This window comes from Xyrauchen texanus, chromosome 36 (genome assembly GCF_025860055.1).
Source record: "Xyrauchen texanus isolate HMW12.3.18 chromosome 36, RBS_HiC_50CHRs, whole genome shotgun sequence".
In the NCBI taxonomy this organism is placed as follows: Eukaryota; Metazoa; Chordata; class Actinopteri; order Cypriniformes; family Catostomidae; genus Xyrauchen; species Xyrauchen texanus.
In genome coordinates, this window is record NC_068311.1 from 11,103,762 (window position 1) to 11,121,113 (window position 17,352).

Genomic DNA, 17,352 nt, shown 5'->3' on the forward strand with positions numbered 1-17,352 from the left:
TTCAACCCCAGTCGGTTCAGCTGATTTGGGAACAATTCGGCAAAGCCCCGGTACACCTGTTTGCCTCCCAAGAGACCTCCCATTGCCCGCTCTGGTATGCCCGAACAGAGGCTCCCCTCGTGGCAGACGCGCTGGCACACAGCTGGCCCTCGGGCTGCGCAAGTACGCATTTTCCCCAGTGAGCCTTCTTGCACAGGTGCTGTGCAAGGTCAGGGAGGACAAGGAGCAATTCACCCTAGTGGCTCCTTACTGGCCCACCCAGGCCTGGTTCTTGGACCTTGTACTCCTCGCAACAGCCCCTCCCTGGCAAATTCCCCTGAGGAAGGACCTTCTTTCTCAGGGACGGGGCACGCTCTGGCACCGGCATCCAGACCTCTGGAACCTCCATGTCTGGCCCCTGGACGGAACGCGGTAGATCTAGCTGGTCTACCACCTGCCGTCGTAGACACAATCAGCCAAGCCAGAGCCCCCTCAACTTTACGCCCTGAAGTGGCACTTGTTCGTGAATTGGTGTTCTTCCCGGCCTGAAGACCCACAGAGGTGCAGTGCTCCTATTCCTGCAGGAGAGGTTGGAGGGGAGGTTGTCCCCATCCACCTTGAAGGTGTATTTCGCTGCTATCGCGGCCCACCACGACGCAGTAGACGGCAAGTCTTTGGGTAAGCACGACTTAATCAACAGGTTCCTAAGAGGCGCCCGGAGGTTAAATCCCTTCTGGCCAAGCCTGTTCCCCTCCTGGGATCTCCCAGTGGTCCTCACGGGCCTTCAGAGACCCCCCTTCGAGCCGCTAGAATCAGTTGGACTCAGGGCCCCCTCTCTAAAAACTGCTCTGCTGATAGCGCTTGCCTCCATCAAGAGGGTCGAGGACCTGCAAGTGTTCTCTGTTAGCGACGCCTGGAGTTCGGTCCGGCAGACACTCATTCAAAGTTCAAAGTTCAAAGTACCTTTATTGTCCCACAAGGGGAAATTTAATTTGCAGCAATGCTCAACATAAAACACATAACATACAACAACACTCACCAACAAACCAACCAGCAAAGAAGGAATTCACATTAGCGCCCAATATACATAATGTATAATAAATAAATAAGTAAAATACAGGACACCGTCAAGTGCAAAAATGCAACTTGTGCAAGTTAATATGAAGTGCTAATTGCCATTAAGGTGCCTCACAGCTGCCGAAATGAAAGATATGTGCATCCTCTTTGTTCTGCATCTAGGAACTCGATAACGCCGCTCAGAGGGCAAAAGCTCAAACTCTGTTCTAAGGGGATGATCCTGTGAATGAGCTATAGCTCTAACTTTCCTCTGTACCTGTTTTATGTATAACTCCCCTGGTTGAGCCTGACTTCCCCTGGAAATCTTGCTCGCCACTTTGACCAGACTACCAAGTCTGTTTTTATTTGTCAGGAGAGGCTTCCAAACCAAGCAGATATGCAGAAAGATAAAACCGATTCAATAAAAGCACGATAAAACAGAATCATCATGTCTGATCGAAACATTAAAAGTATTCATTTTCCTAAGAAAGTACATTCTTTGTTGGAATTTCTTTGAGACAGCATCAACCAACGGTTCAAAACACAGTTTGTTATCTAGAATGACTCCAAGATATTTGTATGTCTCCACGGGCTCAATATCCATGCCCTTAATAACCGTGACTGTAGGGGAAGGTGGTGACCTCATGAAAGTCAATGATCATATCCTTCGTTTTAGATACATTCAGCTGTAAAGGTGAACTATCACACCACTCTACAAAGTCACTAAGGACTGGCCCATGGTCCCGCTCATTCCCTGATAGCAAGCTGACAATAACAGAATCATAAGCAAACTTAAGTATGTATCTATCTTGGTACAAACTGCGACACTGGTTTGTATACAGGATGTACAGGAGAGGAGACAGACAGCATCCTTGGGGGGAACCAGTAGATGTAAAAGTGACTTCAGATAGGGTGCTGTTTGCCCTCACCCGCTGAGATCTATCTGTTAAAAAATCCAATAACCAGCCCACCAAATTCAAATCCAGGTTAAAATCTGCAATCCTCATGTAATCCTAAGACTGCGACCGGGCTATGTGCCCAAGGTTCCTACCACACCATTCAGAGACCAAGTGGTGAACCTGCAAGCACTGCCCCGGGAGGAGGCAGACCCAGCCCCTTCGTTGCTGTGTCCAGTATGTGCTTTGCGTACCTACTTAGACCGCACACAGAGCTTCAGACGTTCTGAGCAGCTCTTTGTCTGCTTTGGTGGACAGCAGAAAGGGAATGCTGTCTCCAAACAGAGGCTCTCCCACTGGGTGGTGGATGCCATTTCATTGGCCTACCACACCCAGGCCGTGCCACCCCCCTTGCGGGTCCGAGCACACTCAACAAGGAGTGTTGCGTCCTCGTGGGCACTGGCCATGGGCACCTCCCTGGCAGACATATGTAGAGCAGCGGGTTGGGCAACACCTAATACTTTTGCAAGATTTTACAATCTCAGGGTTGAGTCAGTATCGTCCCGTGTCTTCTCAGGTCCGAGCCGGTAGAACTCCGTAACACGCTGATGAACTGACCGGGTGGATCGCTTGCACCTAGCGCCCTTTCCCTCGGTCGAGGTAAAACTGTGCGCTTTTTCTCCCAGGACATTCCATATATTCGCATCCCTGGACGATTCCTCCCTAGCCCTATGGGTCTGCAATGGGGAAGAATTCGCTGACCCAATCCACTACGGGTACTTAATCTACCTGTACTGGAATAGGTGCTCCACAGGTCCGGACTCCTGCGTGGACTCCTCCTGTGTGTATATTCCGTGGTACGTCCCCTTGCGAGTGGACCCGCGTCTCCCTTAGGCAGTTCAAGCTGCCCTCCGGTCGCCGTGCTGTAGCAACTCCCCCCTCCTTGAGGCTGGATCTACCACCGTGCCATTTTTTCCACAAGTGACCTGAGGGGCCCATGTGATGTATCTCGCCACTTACCTCCCCATTCCTGGGCAGGTGTGGTCTCCGCAGGGTCTTTTCCCCCTGAAAGAATAGGAAACTGGGTAAGACCCCCTTCCCACGATGCGTGTAAGGGCCCCAGGCACTTTGGCTCCATGTGAGAAACATGGGCCCGGCTAGGCTCGCCCCGTTCCCAGATTGGCAAGTGTTGCCTTGTTCCCCTGCTTAGGGTAACCAAAAGGGTTCCGATGTCTTTTATGGGGCATTGGGGAAGGGTCCATGCAGTCTGACACAACTGGTCGTCTTTGTACGTAAATATACCTACCCGCTCTTTTGTCAGCAGTACACATACATGGCTCAGCGCGTGGCGTGATTTGAATTGGACTCCTAGTGTCGCTTCTTTGACACAACGTCGAAGTGAGCGACAGACGAGGAACGTCTAGGTTACATATGTAACCTCCGTTCCCTGATGGAGGGAATGAGACGTTGTGTCCTCCCGGTCATGTCACTGAGCCGAGCCACTGTAGTGGCCGGACCATTCCGGCTCCTCAGGAAATTCCTGAATGAACGTATTTGCCCGCTTTTATACCCGTATGTCCAGGGCGGGGTATGCAAATACTGTCTGCCTAATTCCCATTGGCCTTTTTTCATAGATCAGAGTCATATTCGGCGCTCAAGAGAGACCCCTAGTGTCGCTTCTTCGACACAACATCTCGTTCCCTCCATCAGGGAACAGAGGTTACATCCGTAACCTAGATGTTTTCATTTCAGTTTTTTAACCATAAGAGTTAAAGTAGGTTAACTCCACCTTGTTTTTTTAAACTCTGAGACTTAGACTAAGAAACCTTTATTTCCAGGGCCTTTTAAGCTCAAGCTTGACTCTTCACCACAGTGGTAACCCCCAAAACTCCAGCATTACAGAAATTCTCATTCTAAATCTCAGCATAACAGGACAAATCTCCCCATTTAACTACAAAAGTCCACATGAGTGACCTGTCCAGGAACAATAATTAAATTAATTAACATGTATAGAGCGTGCACAATGTTACTCACTCAAACATAAAACACGATCCCGGTAACACACGTGACACTAAAATGATGTAATAAACATTAACTTAATTGCATAAAATGTAGCACAGAACATATCTCACCTCGCCAGCCGCCTTTTCTCTCTCTATGTTTCTCGCATAGAGTTAAAGTGGTTGGGGCCATCTTAATGCTATCACAACAATTGGTGAAGGCATTCTTTTCCAATTCCTATTCTTTCAGGGGGGAAAAGACCCCACAGAGACAACACCTGCCCAGGCTAGGGGAGGTAAAGAGTGCTGAAATACATCACATCAGGCCACATGTGGAAAATGGCACGGTGGTAGATCCAACCTGCTGAGTGGGAGGAGTTGCTACAACACGGCGACCAGGGGGCAGCGGGGACTGCCTAAGGGAGACACGGGTTCACTCGTAAGGGGACCGTACAGCGGAAAATACACACAGGGGGATTAATCCACACAGGGGCCCATCCTGTGGAGCACCTGTTCCAGTACAGAGTAGTTTCAGTGCCCGTAGTGGGTCTGGTCGGGGAATTCCTCCACTGAATTCGTGGACCAGAGGGCAAGGGAGGAGTCATCCAGGGAGCCAAGTTAATGGGGTCTCCTGGGATAAGAGCGAACATGATTGCCTCAGTGGAGGGGAAAGGTGCTAGATGCAAGCGGTACACCTGGTCAGTTGTTTCCACGTTACCGAGTTCTACCGGCTCGGACTTGAGAGAACACGGGATGAAACGGACTCAACCCTGAGATTGTAAAATCTCGTAAAGGTATTGGGTGTTGCCCAACCCGCTGCTCTGCATATGTCTGCTAGGGAGGTGCCGTTAGCCAGTGCCCACGAGGATGCCACACTTCTCGTCGAGTATGCTCGAACCCGCAAGGGGGCAGGCATGGCCTGGGTGTGATAGGCCAATGATATGGCGTCAACAACCTAGTGGGAAAGCGGCTGTTTGGAGACAGCGTTCCCTTTCTGCTGTCCACCAAAGCAGACAAAGAGCTGCTTAGAGCGTCTAAAGCTCTGCGTGTGGACACAGCAATGAAAGGGCTGGATCTGCCTCCTGCTGGGGCAGCACGTGCAGGTTCACTACCTGGTCTCTGAAAGGAGTCGTAAGAACCTTGGGCATTTAGCCCTGTTGCGGTCTTAGGTCGACATGAGTGTCTGCTGGACCAAACTCCAGGCAGGTGTCGCTGACAGAGAACGCTTGCAGGTCCCCAACCCTCTCGATGGAAGCGAGCGCGATCAGGAGGGCAATCATCATAGAGAGGGCCTTGAGCTCGACTGACTCTACTGGCTTGAAGGGGGGTCTCTGGAGGCCCAAGAGGACCACTGAGAGATCCCAGGAGGGGAACAGGCCTGGCCGGGGAGGGTTCAACCTCCGGGCACATCTAAGGAACCTGATAATCAAGTCGTGCTTACCCAAGGACATTGGATGGGATGTATTTATGTGTGCGTGTGCATGTGTATGTGTGTGTGTGTGTATATACATATAATATATATATATATATATATATATATATATATATATATATATATAGAGAGAGAGAGAGAGAGAGAGAGAGAGAGAGAGAGAGAGAGAGAGAGAGAGAGAGAGAGAGAGTTGTGTATTCTATATATACTTTATTTCTATTCAATTTTATTTAATTATATTTTTATTTTATTATATTTTTATTTTTTTATTATTATTATCTCTGTCTTGTTGCTGTATTGTATTGTTGTGCACTGGAAGCTCCTGTTACCAAGACAAAATCCTTGATGTGTAAGCATACCTGGCAATAAAGCTCATTCTGATTCTGAAATGTGATGGCTCATGCAGGGAATTCTGGGAATTCCCAATTATTGTTTTTCACCATGATGTTAACAAACGTTTAATGTAAAAGTACATGTAATCTCTTGTAAGGCATAATATAAATATTTAACATTAATTATTATTTATAATTATTATTATTTGTTACTTTTTTATTATTATTAAACAAAATACAATATTTTACTGTAAAATTACATGTATTACATGTAAATATACATTTATTGTATATTATAATGTTTTACTGTAAATGTTAAGGTTACAACCTGTTAACCAATTAACTTTTTTCAGTAGCATTTTTGCATTCTTTTTCTATTAAATTACAGAAATTTTTTACAGTTATAGAAATCCCAACATAGTAAACTTTTATACTAAATTTCTACAGTAGGTGAAATTTTGTTTGTTTGAAGTAAACTGAATGAGCAGCAAAAATGTATTTTACTTTGGAGTTTAATAAACTCTAGAATAATTTTGACACCTACAATTTTTGTGTCCTTATTATGAATACTGCATAAACGTAATAGCTTGTGTTGCAAATGTAGTGGCAAATAAAGTACAAAACATAACTTTATAAGTAAAAAAAAAATTATTATTCAGCAATATTTCCTAAGTAACAGGGGAAATTTTACAGTTTACTTAATCCATTTGTGTAGGGAAAAACTTTGTATTTTACATTACTAAAACTGAGTGGGTGATTTCCTAAACTGTAAAAAATGTAAATAATTTTAAAATGCTCCTGTAAAATCACTTTATTTAGTTAATAAGACTATAATTGAGTGTTCCCAGAAGTCCCTGCGTGACTAGTTACATTTTATTATATAGCTTATGGAGTTGTTTATTGCATTATTTTAGTGTCACGTGTCGAAGTGTGTTACCCTAATGGTGTTTTTTGTTTGTGTGGGTAACACTATGCACTGTCTCTACATATTAATTATTGCTCCTGGAAGGAACACTCTTGATGAAGTTTAAATCATAATGTGGCCTTCTGTTGTTACTACGGTGTTTAACAATGCAGATGTAAAAAAGCATATGAAAAACAGACTTTTGTTTTTCCAAAAGGCTGAAATATCAAGGTAATAATATTTAATAATATAAATGGTAGCGAACTGTAAATATGCGGTATTTTCCAGTAGATATTTTCCCTCAGCATGCTTTACATAAGACTCAACGGGGAGGGTAAATGTTGAAAGTAAGAGCTAATTTATGTGTTTTTGTCCAAAATTAAGAAAGGAGAGATTTGTAAGTATTTAAAGTTTTGTTATTTTGAGATTTAGAAGACTTTCTGTAATGGTCGAGTTTTGAAGGTTGCAAAAACGGAAATGTATTTGTTGACAAAACACAGTAAGTACAATAAAAATGTTTGTTTGTTTTTAAAATAAATGGTCTGACAGTGCTATTTCTATTCACAGTCAAAACATGTTTTGTTTTATTAATGTTGTATCATGGTAATGGTGTTTTTTAAATGAACAGTCAAAACAAAATCATTTCATTTCATTTTATGTTCATGTTTTCTCAAATTACATTTTAAACATGTAATTTCAACTTTCAGTGTTAACGTTATTTGAAATTAATATTTAAATATGTTATTTCAGTTTATGGTTGAAACACCTATTTTAGTTGGCAGTCTTAACATGTTAATTCACTGCATGGTCTAAAACTGTTACTTCAGTTTATATTAAACATTTGGCACCTTGTGCTGCCTTGCATTTACCTGGTCAGCAGGTGGCAATAAACGTTTTATGGGTGTCCAAGATGTGAAATATTGGCTGAATCTGAATGTGTGCATGCCACATTTCATCAGCCATTCCCATGGTTAACCCAAAACAAAAACAGCAGAAGCAATAAGGCAATACAGCTAAATGAAAAAATTACGCTCAATTTTGGAAAACAACATAAATTCAAAGTTCTGGTGAGATTTAGATTTCCCCCTATATTGTTTTTTTTTTTTTTTAATCTCCTTTTCTTCCCAATTTGGAATTCCGAATTCCCACTACTTAGTAGGTCCTGGTGGTGGCGCAGTTACTCACCTCAATCCGGGTGTCAGTTCGAGCACAAAAGAATGACACCAGTTTGGAGCGATTTGGACGACATGGGGTGGAAAGTGACGTCACAGCCCCGAATCATATTTGTTATTTAAAAGGAATGGAAATAGATAAAGTGTTAATTTTAACGGCAGAAACCGGCACAAATCGAGCACAAACGAATGACACCGGTTAGGAGCGATTTAGAAAAGAGGTGGAGAATGACGTCACCACTCCCGAAAACATTTTTTGCTACGTCTAAGGAAGGAAAATAGCTACAAAGTTTGTTTTAACGGCACAAACCGGCACAACGAGCACAAACGACCAACAGCTGTATCGATTTGAGCGAGATGGAGAGGAGAGTGACGTCACAAAGCCCAAAATAGAATGCTTAATATCTCAAACACCAAACCAGCACAAACGGTCATGTTTGCGGCACAAATCAGCACAAACGAATGAAATTGTTTTGGTGATTATTTAATTATATGGGGTGCCAACTTCACGGAGGTGGGGCAGCGATATGCAGAAAAGGACAGCGACACCCCCACCCTGTGTATTACAGCACGGCTAATATGTCACCTTATTAATTGCTTGTGTTTTTCCTCATTTATTAATAATCTCTTACAAAATTACATTGGATAAATGCACCTGTTAAATGTATAAATGCAATAACATTACAATAATCGCAGATGTTATTTAAATATTTTACTTAATTTAGAAGTATGATTTTGCATAAATTGACTGTGGCTTGCGAATTGATAGTTAATACATTATATAACCAAAATCCCTACCGGTAATGTAGGGATTTTGGAATTTAATGTTTGGAATTGAATGATCAAACTTGGCAATATTCTGAGTGGAACTTACAATATTATTTAGCGACCTCTAGTGTCTGCAGATGTTATTACATGCTTTTCGAAAGCTGTTGGTGGTATTGGGCTCACGCATTTTTCTCAACTGTCAATGTGAAGTTTATTTTCTCTATGACTAAATTGTTCAATGTTTGACATTTGATTGACATTGATGGGATTTAAAGTTGATGCATAAAACAACTTGAGGTCTATAGTTTAGTCATTAATTGCATAAGGAATGATGCTGGTCGGTAATTATGCTGCAATTTCATGTCTTCAGAATGGTATACATCAATATATCATGCTTTTTTCTACGTGTCATGCCTTTTGATTTCGACACCTGTAACTTTAAAAAACAAGTAATGGCCACTTTGTAACCTGATCGGAGGCTTGAATAAATGATGCTGTATCTGGGTTCACTATTGCTATGGTTGTTGCCATTTGCATTTTCAAGAACAGAACGCAGCTGAAAACAAAGATAACTGCCGAAGCAATTTTGTAAGGCGCATTGAAACCGCTAATAATGAATCCTGAGTAGTAAGTAGATTGCTTGTTTACCTTATTAATCTGGTAGTTTCTTGTTGTTTAAAATATATTGTGTTGCTAACCGATAGTGTGCCTTGTAAGTAGGCGACCTGTCCTGTAGCTAAAAGAAGACTGCTTTAATGTGTGCCAATAATTCTGAACTAATTAAGAGCATCAGTATTGTCTTTTTAACCACAATTAATAAGTAAACACTGCAGCTCACCCTGGACATGAAACCCTGTAGAAATAATATGCCATGTACTTTTAAAGAATGACATTCATATCTTGGCTTTCCTCAGTGACTACCTTTTCAAGTTGCTGCTCATTGGTGACTCTGGAGTGGGAAAGTCATGTTTACTCCTACGCTTTGCTGTAAGCCAAATATTATTCTCTTTTTATGTAACTGAGGACTACTGCTTATGTATCACATAAATTATGCCTAGATTTAGTAGGCCTATACCAGTTGCTGGGGATATACAAGGCACAATAGTTCTTCTCTTTGTAAATGGTGTCACAAATGAATTTGCAACTCTGTTATGCTACAAGTGCCCTCTACTATTAAAGATATAGTTGGTAAATTAACTAAATGAGTAAGGGAATTGCAGTCATAAATAAGTCCTTTTGTGTTGACACTTCTGTTGACAACACACAATTATTCCAACAGGATGACACTTATACAGAGAGCTACATCAGCACTATTGGTGTAGACTTCAAAATCAGAACTATTGAAATGGAAGGCAAGACTGTCAAACTGCAAATTGTGAGTAAACGTTAAAGAAATGTACTTAACGTTATATTTTGAGACTATCTAGCTATATCTGTGTGTTGTTGTTTTGGTTTTTTTTTTACTAAAAAAAATGTATGTGGAACAGAATATTTAAAATCGAGCTGTAAAATCCAGTTATTGTACAATCACATTAATTGATAATTTTCCACTTAACCTGTACCCAAAATAACTAACAGATCAATTAGGGTTGGTCCCACTGGAGCGGATAGGCCTTAAGTGCCTGGCTCAAGGGCATAGAAGTGACTGTGGATGATCTCTGTTTTTCTGTACTGCAAGATACTAATCCTCAATCTGCACCAAAAAAAAAAAAAAGTCTTGTTTTCCAGTAAAAATACCTAAACACCCAACAAGATAAATAATATTGACAAGCATTTTTCTATATATATATATATATATATATATGTATATGTGTGTTTTATTTTAACTGCAATACAATATAAAAAAAATGTTTTAGTGCATATTACATATTCAGAATTTTCTCAACATCTTCCATGCATTTGTTTCTCTGTCCTGCAGTGGGACACAGCAGGACAGGAGCGATTTAGGACAATAACATCCAGCTATTATCGTGGAGCCCATGGGATCATAATAGTCTATGACGTCACAGAGCAGGTAATCCTAAATTTGAAGTATTTTGTGTATTGACAATGATGTTTAATCAAGTTAAAAACATCTGCTTTCTTGGCTTTTGACAGGAGTCTTTCAATAATGTGAAGCAATGGTTAGAAGAGATTGATCGCTATGCATGTGAAAATGTCTCCAAGTTGCTAGTTGGGAACAAAATAGACCTTGCCTCTAAAAAGTTGGTGGACTTCACAACAGCAAAGGTAATCCCCTCTGCTTACTAACAAACTTTTTGTATAGTCTGTCCTGTGGGGTTGACATACAAAATCTAAACCAGAATATACCTATATGTAAAAAAATAAATAAAACATCATTTCCATGCATTGGTTTCAGGAATTTGCTGAGAAACTCAAAATCCCATTCCTGGAGACAAGTGCCAAGAATGCAAACAACGTAGAAAAGGCATTTTTAACAATGGCCTCTGAAATCCAAAAGAGGTTTGGGACAGACAGTGTTCAGAATGAAACTGTTAAAATGGGATCCAAAATAAACAGTGCCCCCCTATGGCCTGGAGGACAGAAATCAGTAGCTGAAGAGGTCAGCTCTTGCTGTTAGTGCCGAATATAATTTCAGGGCAATGTGAAAATTAATATTTTTGTTTATGGTTTTTCTTTTATTCCCCTCTTATTCTTATTCCATCAAATTAAAATTAAGCCATTCATTGTATGTTTTCTTAAGTTGTGAAATATGTTTGTGTGACACATCCTAATGAGCAAACGAAGATGGTACATGCTACAGAATCAAATATATTGGAATTGTATATCCACCACATACTCCTATATGTAAAGTACAGGAACTTGATGTGAGAAATGCTTGGATAAACAACATTTGGAAATACTTACATTGTTCCTATATTACAAACAAGTTCAGACTAAAACCTCATTTGTAAATGCCCTTTCCTCCATTTGGTATTTTCCTATGTCTCTGATACTTAATCCCTAATTTTCCAAACAAACAAAAATATGAGAACTAAGAGAAGTTCATCTTAAAATAGATTTACTTAACTATTGCAATTTCTCAAAAATATACAAATACATTGGAATCTAAAGTTAAAATCTGACATACTACTGAATATGCCTTCTGATTGCATACAGTGTCATTTAGGTATGGTATCCATTATTATGTGCAAAAAAGTGCCCTTCCGAAAAGGAAGTTCAAGCAATTATGCACTCCCAATACAGTATGTAGTGCCTATATAGTAGATATCGCACTGTATACAAGGCAAAAATTCACTCAAATCAACCATGTGTTCAGTATTATATGCACAGATAAAGCATTGTGGAGTTTTTGTGTGTTGTACTCCCTTCTTTAATTATTACACTTCTAAATTTCCTTTCCTCATGTAGTCTACATCATTTGTGGCTCAGAGCCAAAAATAAATAAAAAATAAGAAAGATAAAACATTATTATTCTACATACCTAATCAGTAAAATTACATTCTAACATATCTAATGTGTAAAATGACATTCAAGTAATTGCACAATTGAGGAGATATGATACATTTATAATTCAATAATCATATTATGACATTTAGCTGAATATATAATATTCATTTTTATGGTAGACATGTCAAGAATTTTGAAAGGTGCTTATCTTAAGGATTAATTAAAAATGGGTGAAATTTTATTCTTTTTAGGTCAAGCATAAAAAGCAATTACACAACCCTGTTCACGTGAACTCTCATTTGACTGGATACTTGTACTTTACCTCGTCACTTTGGATAAAAGTGACCAAAATGAAGAAGTGTTAACACAGCAAATATCATCAGTATTTTTGTCTTGTTTTTAAGTCAAATCAAAACATCTAAGATCATATCTAAACATTTTAGATATTAAGTCTTGTTTTCACAGAATACAATTTGAATGAATTTTATTTTACTTACCCTATTGCCTAAGTTTTTATTATTATTATTATTTTTTTTTAAGCATAAATCTAACACAAATCAGTGACTTAGAAATCAGTATGCTTAAAACAAAAATAAATTTAATAGCTTGATTCAAGATATATGAAAACATACCTTTCATGATTTTTGCTTCTCATGAAAATGTATCTTTTTTTAAGGATGTTTATTGTAAAAAAACATATATATAATAGATTAATTAAAAAAGACCAAAATACTGATTAAGAAAAAAAATTTTTTGTTGTTGTTTTTGCAGTGTGCTCATTTTCATACTAAGTCTTGTTTTCCAGTTAAATACTGTATGTAAACATTCTCAAGATACATTTACGTAGCAAAATGACAAGATATTTCATCTTGTTTTCAGATAAATCTAACAAAATTTATTTTCATTAATACTAATAAAAAAAAAATAATTGCTAATGTAGTAAGAACAAAGGTTGATGCAAAGGGGAAAAACAAGTTTATTTTTCTTACCCATGTGGTGAATAGTTTTTTCTTGTTTTAAGCATAAACCCCACTAAATTTAGTTAAAACAAAAATTAAAAACCATTATTACTCATTACAACCAGGACTTTTTGCCACCAAATCTAGCCATGTTGGCCAATTTCATCCTCATGCATTCCCTCGCCTCTGGGTTCCACTTTGAAGTGCACTCCAGAGAGGAGTCGGTCTCAAAGGAGATGGCTGGGGCATTTGAAAGCAAAGATGTCTCTGTCTTCTCCTGAGACAGTGCTGTTGTGGGGGACTGCAGGACTAGCCTGCCCTGCATTGAGTGTCTAAACCTTTGCAGCAAAAGATTATGTTTAGGGTACAGTTCCCTCTCAGGCCTACAGCACAGGAAGCAGGCAGCGCATAGCATCCGGAAAATATAGATCCAGCCAAGGTAATGAAGCTCCACAATGTTCAATAGAAAACAGCCCAGGCTGGTGCTAAACATAAAATTAAGGAAGATAGTCTTTTCTGTGGCTCGTGATACAAAACAATCTGTCTGTGTCGGGCAGGGGTAGGTTTCACAGCGGAACAAATGAGGCACCTCAAATCCAAACAGATAGTACTGACCGACAAGAAAGGTGATCTCCAAGACTGAACGGATCAGCACGTGAACAATATAGATCAGCAGAACCTGACTTGAGAGTGTGGTTGGGTCTTTGCTGACTTCACCAAAGTCTTCCTGCAGTAAGCTTTGCTGCACACTCCCCTCATCCTGGCCACAGCACCCCACACCCTGGGGCACATATGCTGGTTTGGCACCCTCTCCTTCCAGCTGCCCAGGATAGTTTCCTACTGGGTGCTTGGCTACTGCCTGAACCCTCTCTGTCTCCAACGTGTCATCTTTGGTGATTTTGTGGAGGACATATATGATGTAGAAGATGGATGGTGTTGAGACCAGCACAATCTGGAAGACCCAGAAGCGCAGGTGTGAGACTGGGGCAAAAGTGTCATAGCAGACATTGTTGCAGCCTGGCTGCAGGGTATTGCAGGTGAACTTGGATTGCTCATCGCTGTACACAGCATCTCCCACCAGTGTCACCAGCAGTATACGAAAAATCAGGAGCACTGTGAGCCAGATCTTTCCAATTACTGTCGAATGATTCTGCACCTCTGCTAGAAAGCGGCCCAATATTGACCAGTCCCCCATTTTTTAATCTGGAGAAGACAAAGGAACTGTGCAAGGCAAAGGCTTTGATGCTATGTTGCTATAATCTAAAACTTGTTAGATTTCTCGTTGAGAGTTACATAAGCCACAGTTTAGGCAGTGTCCATTTGTTTTGTGTGTTCAGATGCCAATATTTCAATTACTTTGAATTGAAATGTAGATGTTATCAATATAATTTATCTACAAATAACGTTGAAATGTATCTTTCATGGTCAATCTACAGTGCATGCTGGAACTAGATGATAAGTGCATTCTACAATTATTCTCATTATTTAATTTGGTAGATCAATTAAATATTTACCAATACAACAGAAAATGGTTCACTAATTGATGTCACAAGGTTTTCTAATCATGTCAGTGTAATAGAATCCATTAAAGGAATGTTCCAGCTTTAATTCAAATTAAGCTCAATCAACAGCATTTGTGGAATAATTTCGATACCACAAAAAATGTATTTAGACTCATCCCTCCTTTTCTTAAAGAAATAATTTTGGTTACAGTGAGGTACTTACAATGGAAATCAATGGAGCCAATCCATAAACATAAAAATACACACTGTTTTTTTTTTTGTGTACAAAAGTATAGCTACAGGACATAAACAAAATGTGTGTTAACAAGATTTTAGTGTAATAAAATTCCTTGCTAACCTTTCTGTGTAAAGTTATATACAATTTTAAAATGTTGTTGCCATGATGACGTAATGCCATAAACCTTGTATGCCCAGTAAATGATTATTTAAATACATTTACAGCTAAAATAATAAAGTTTTAACAGAAGAGTTAATGTCAGTGAATTTATACGATTATAAGCTTCACATTTCTGTCTTTAAATCCTCCAATATTGGCCCCATTCATTTCCATTGTAAGTATCCTCAATTGTTGCTTTTTTAAAGAAAATGAGGGATGATTAGAAATGATTTTTTGTGGTAATCTGCATTATGCCACAAATGCTGTCGATTAAGCTCATTTTGTATTAAACCCGGAATAGTCCTTTAAGCTATTGTTTAAAATGACAACAGAAAAATAGGCATAAAAAATAAACACTCACCTCTGGATCTCTTGTTGATACAAATTTGACAAAAAGCACAAACATGCAATTTGCATTGCTACATTTGAAAATAGCACTGTTTGTCACTGGTAATGGACTTGTGAGTGAAAAGGGGGCAAATGGGCTGACCATAGGCATCCATCCAAAACCCTCATTGTACTGTATTCAGATAAAGAGACCCAATATACAATGTCACAAAGATCCAAAAATACAATGGGATGCAACTTCTATGAATGTCCATGAACAGTCAAAACAAATTGTTCAAAAGAACTTGCTGGAATGGGGAAACAATGCTAATTCACGAGAAATGTTTTCTATGCCTGCTCTAAAAGTGTGAAAGCTGATGAAATTATTTTCTGCACATTAAAATGTTTAAACTAGTATGCTTTATATCACAGACTCACATCTAACATCTAATCCATTTTAATTCAGTACTTATGTATTACATTTAACTTAAATTTCTCATCTTAAGTTATAGTTAGGTAACTGTGTCCCTCATAATATATGCGGATCGCAACCCTATTACAAACACACTACACATCATTTCACATTTCTGTTAAAAACAGCTAAACTAATAATCATTGAGAGCAATATTAAATTGATTTGACCATGAGCCACCATTCCTCACTCATGGGATTAGTGGTAGCACATCGAGTCATACGTATGGCTATCAATACTCCTTAGCTAACATGACAATTTGATGTAGAAATCACAGAGTCCGAAGGCTAGCTGATGGTCTGAGCTTTGAGATAAGTTTATACTCGATGAACACAAGTATAAATAGAGTATAGATAGATAGATAGATAGATAGATAGATAGATAGATAGATAGGCATTCCACTGATCACAAAGTATAGTCAGGACATCACTGTCCTGTCACTGCATGTGAAAAACAGCACCATCACTATTTGAAAAAACTATAAACTGTAGATACGCCCCATTTCCAGCAGCCATCACTCCAACACTTTATCCTTGAGTAATCCTACTAAATTGCTAAATTAATACTAGAAAATCACTTGCCATTATATCAAACAGCTGAAAGCAAAAAAGAAACAGCTTTCTCTAGAAACTCATCAGTCAACCATTGTTTTGAGGAATGAAGGCTATACAATGCTTGAAATTGCAAAAAAACTGAATATTTTATACAAAGGTGTACACTACAGTCAGGACAGAAAGAGATGTGGAAGTCCAGATGAACAACTAAACAAGAGGATAAGTACATCAGAGTCTATAGTTTGAGAAACAGACGCCTTGCATGTCCTCAGCTGACAGCTTCATTGAATTCTACCCACTCAACACCAGTTTCATGTACAACAGTAAAGAGAAGACTCGGGGTGCAGGCCTTATGGGAAGAATTGCAAAGAAAAAGCCACTTTTGAAACAGAAAAACAAAAAGAAAAGGTTATAATGGGCAAAGAAACACAGATATTGGACAACAGATAATTGGAAAAGAGTGTTACGGATCTTAACTGCATTGAGCTTTTGTGGGATCAGCTAGACTGTAAAGTGCCCGACAAGACAGCCACATCTATGGCTAGTGTTACACGAAGTGTGGGGTGAAATTTCACCTGAGTATCTGAACAAACTGACAGCTAGAATGCCAAGGATCTTCAAAGCTGTCATTGCTGCACATGGAGGATTTTTTTACAAGATATCTTTGAAATAGTTAATATATATATATATATATATATATATATATATATATATATATATATATATATATATATATATATATATATATATTTTTTTTTTTTTATTTATTTTAATAGTAATTTTTCATGTTATTAGCATCCTGTCTATATATTGTGATCAGTTGAATGCCACTTTGGTGAATAAAAGTACCAATTTCTTTCCATAAGATCAAAATCTGTACATTATTCCAAACTTTTGACCACCAGTGAGATATATATATAAACAAACAAGAAAAAAAAAACATAAATAAATAAAAGTTTAACTATGTTTTTAAAAGTTTCATTACTCCTACTCAAAATCAGTTTTTTACTTTGTACCTAAACTATATAGATTATATTTAATTATCTGATGTTGATGTACAAAGTCGTTTATTGTTATAAGAAATATATATTTTAATATTTATTTTATCATTGCGTTAAAGTGTTTGTGTAAGTGTCTGTGAGTACTGTGCTTAGATGGAGTGAGCTTGCAGAATCTCAGCAGCAGCAGCAC

At 38.9% G+C, this 17,352-nt stretch overlaps 2 protein-coding genes across 2 annotated transcripts; one reads left to right on the forward strand and one right to left on the reverse strand.

Moving 5' to 3' along the window:
* Positions 1 to 9,065: 9,065 nt before the first annotated feature.
* On the forward strand, positions 9,066 to 11,327 carry zgc:171927 (uncharacterized protein LOC100124616 homolog). The gene is made up of 6 exons (XM_052106986.1): positions 9,066 to 9,166; positions 9,454 to 9,526; positions 9,819 to 9,914; positions 10,458 to 10,553; positions 10,637 to 10,768; positions 10,899 to 11,327. Exons 1-6 carry the CDS (start codon positions 9,153 to 9,155, stop codon positions 11,118 to 11,120), a joined length of 633 nt encoding a protein of 210 aa, XP_051962946.1. The 5' UTR covers positions 9,066 to 9,152; the 3' UTR covers positions 11,121 to 11,327.
* A 1,250-nt stretch (positions 11,328 to 12,577) lies between these two features.
* LOC127629759 (gap junction delta-2 protein) lies at positions 12,578 to 15,267 on the reverse strand. The gene is made up of 2 exons (XM_052106985.1): positions 15,170 to 15,267; positions 12,578 to 14,112 (listed from the first exon to the last, which is right to left on the reverse strand). Exon 2 carries the CDS (start codon positions 14,102 to 14,104, stop codon positions 13,025 to 13,027), a length of 1,080 nt encoding a protein of 359 aa, XP_051962945.1. The 5' UTR covers positions 14,105 to 14,112; positions 15,170 to 15,267; the 3' UTR covers positions 12,578 to 13,024.
* Between the last annotated feature and the right edge of the window lie 2,085 nt (positions 15,268 to 17,352).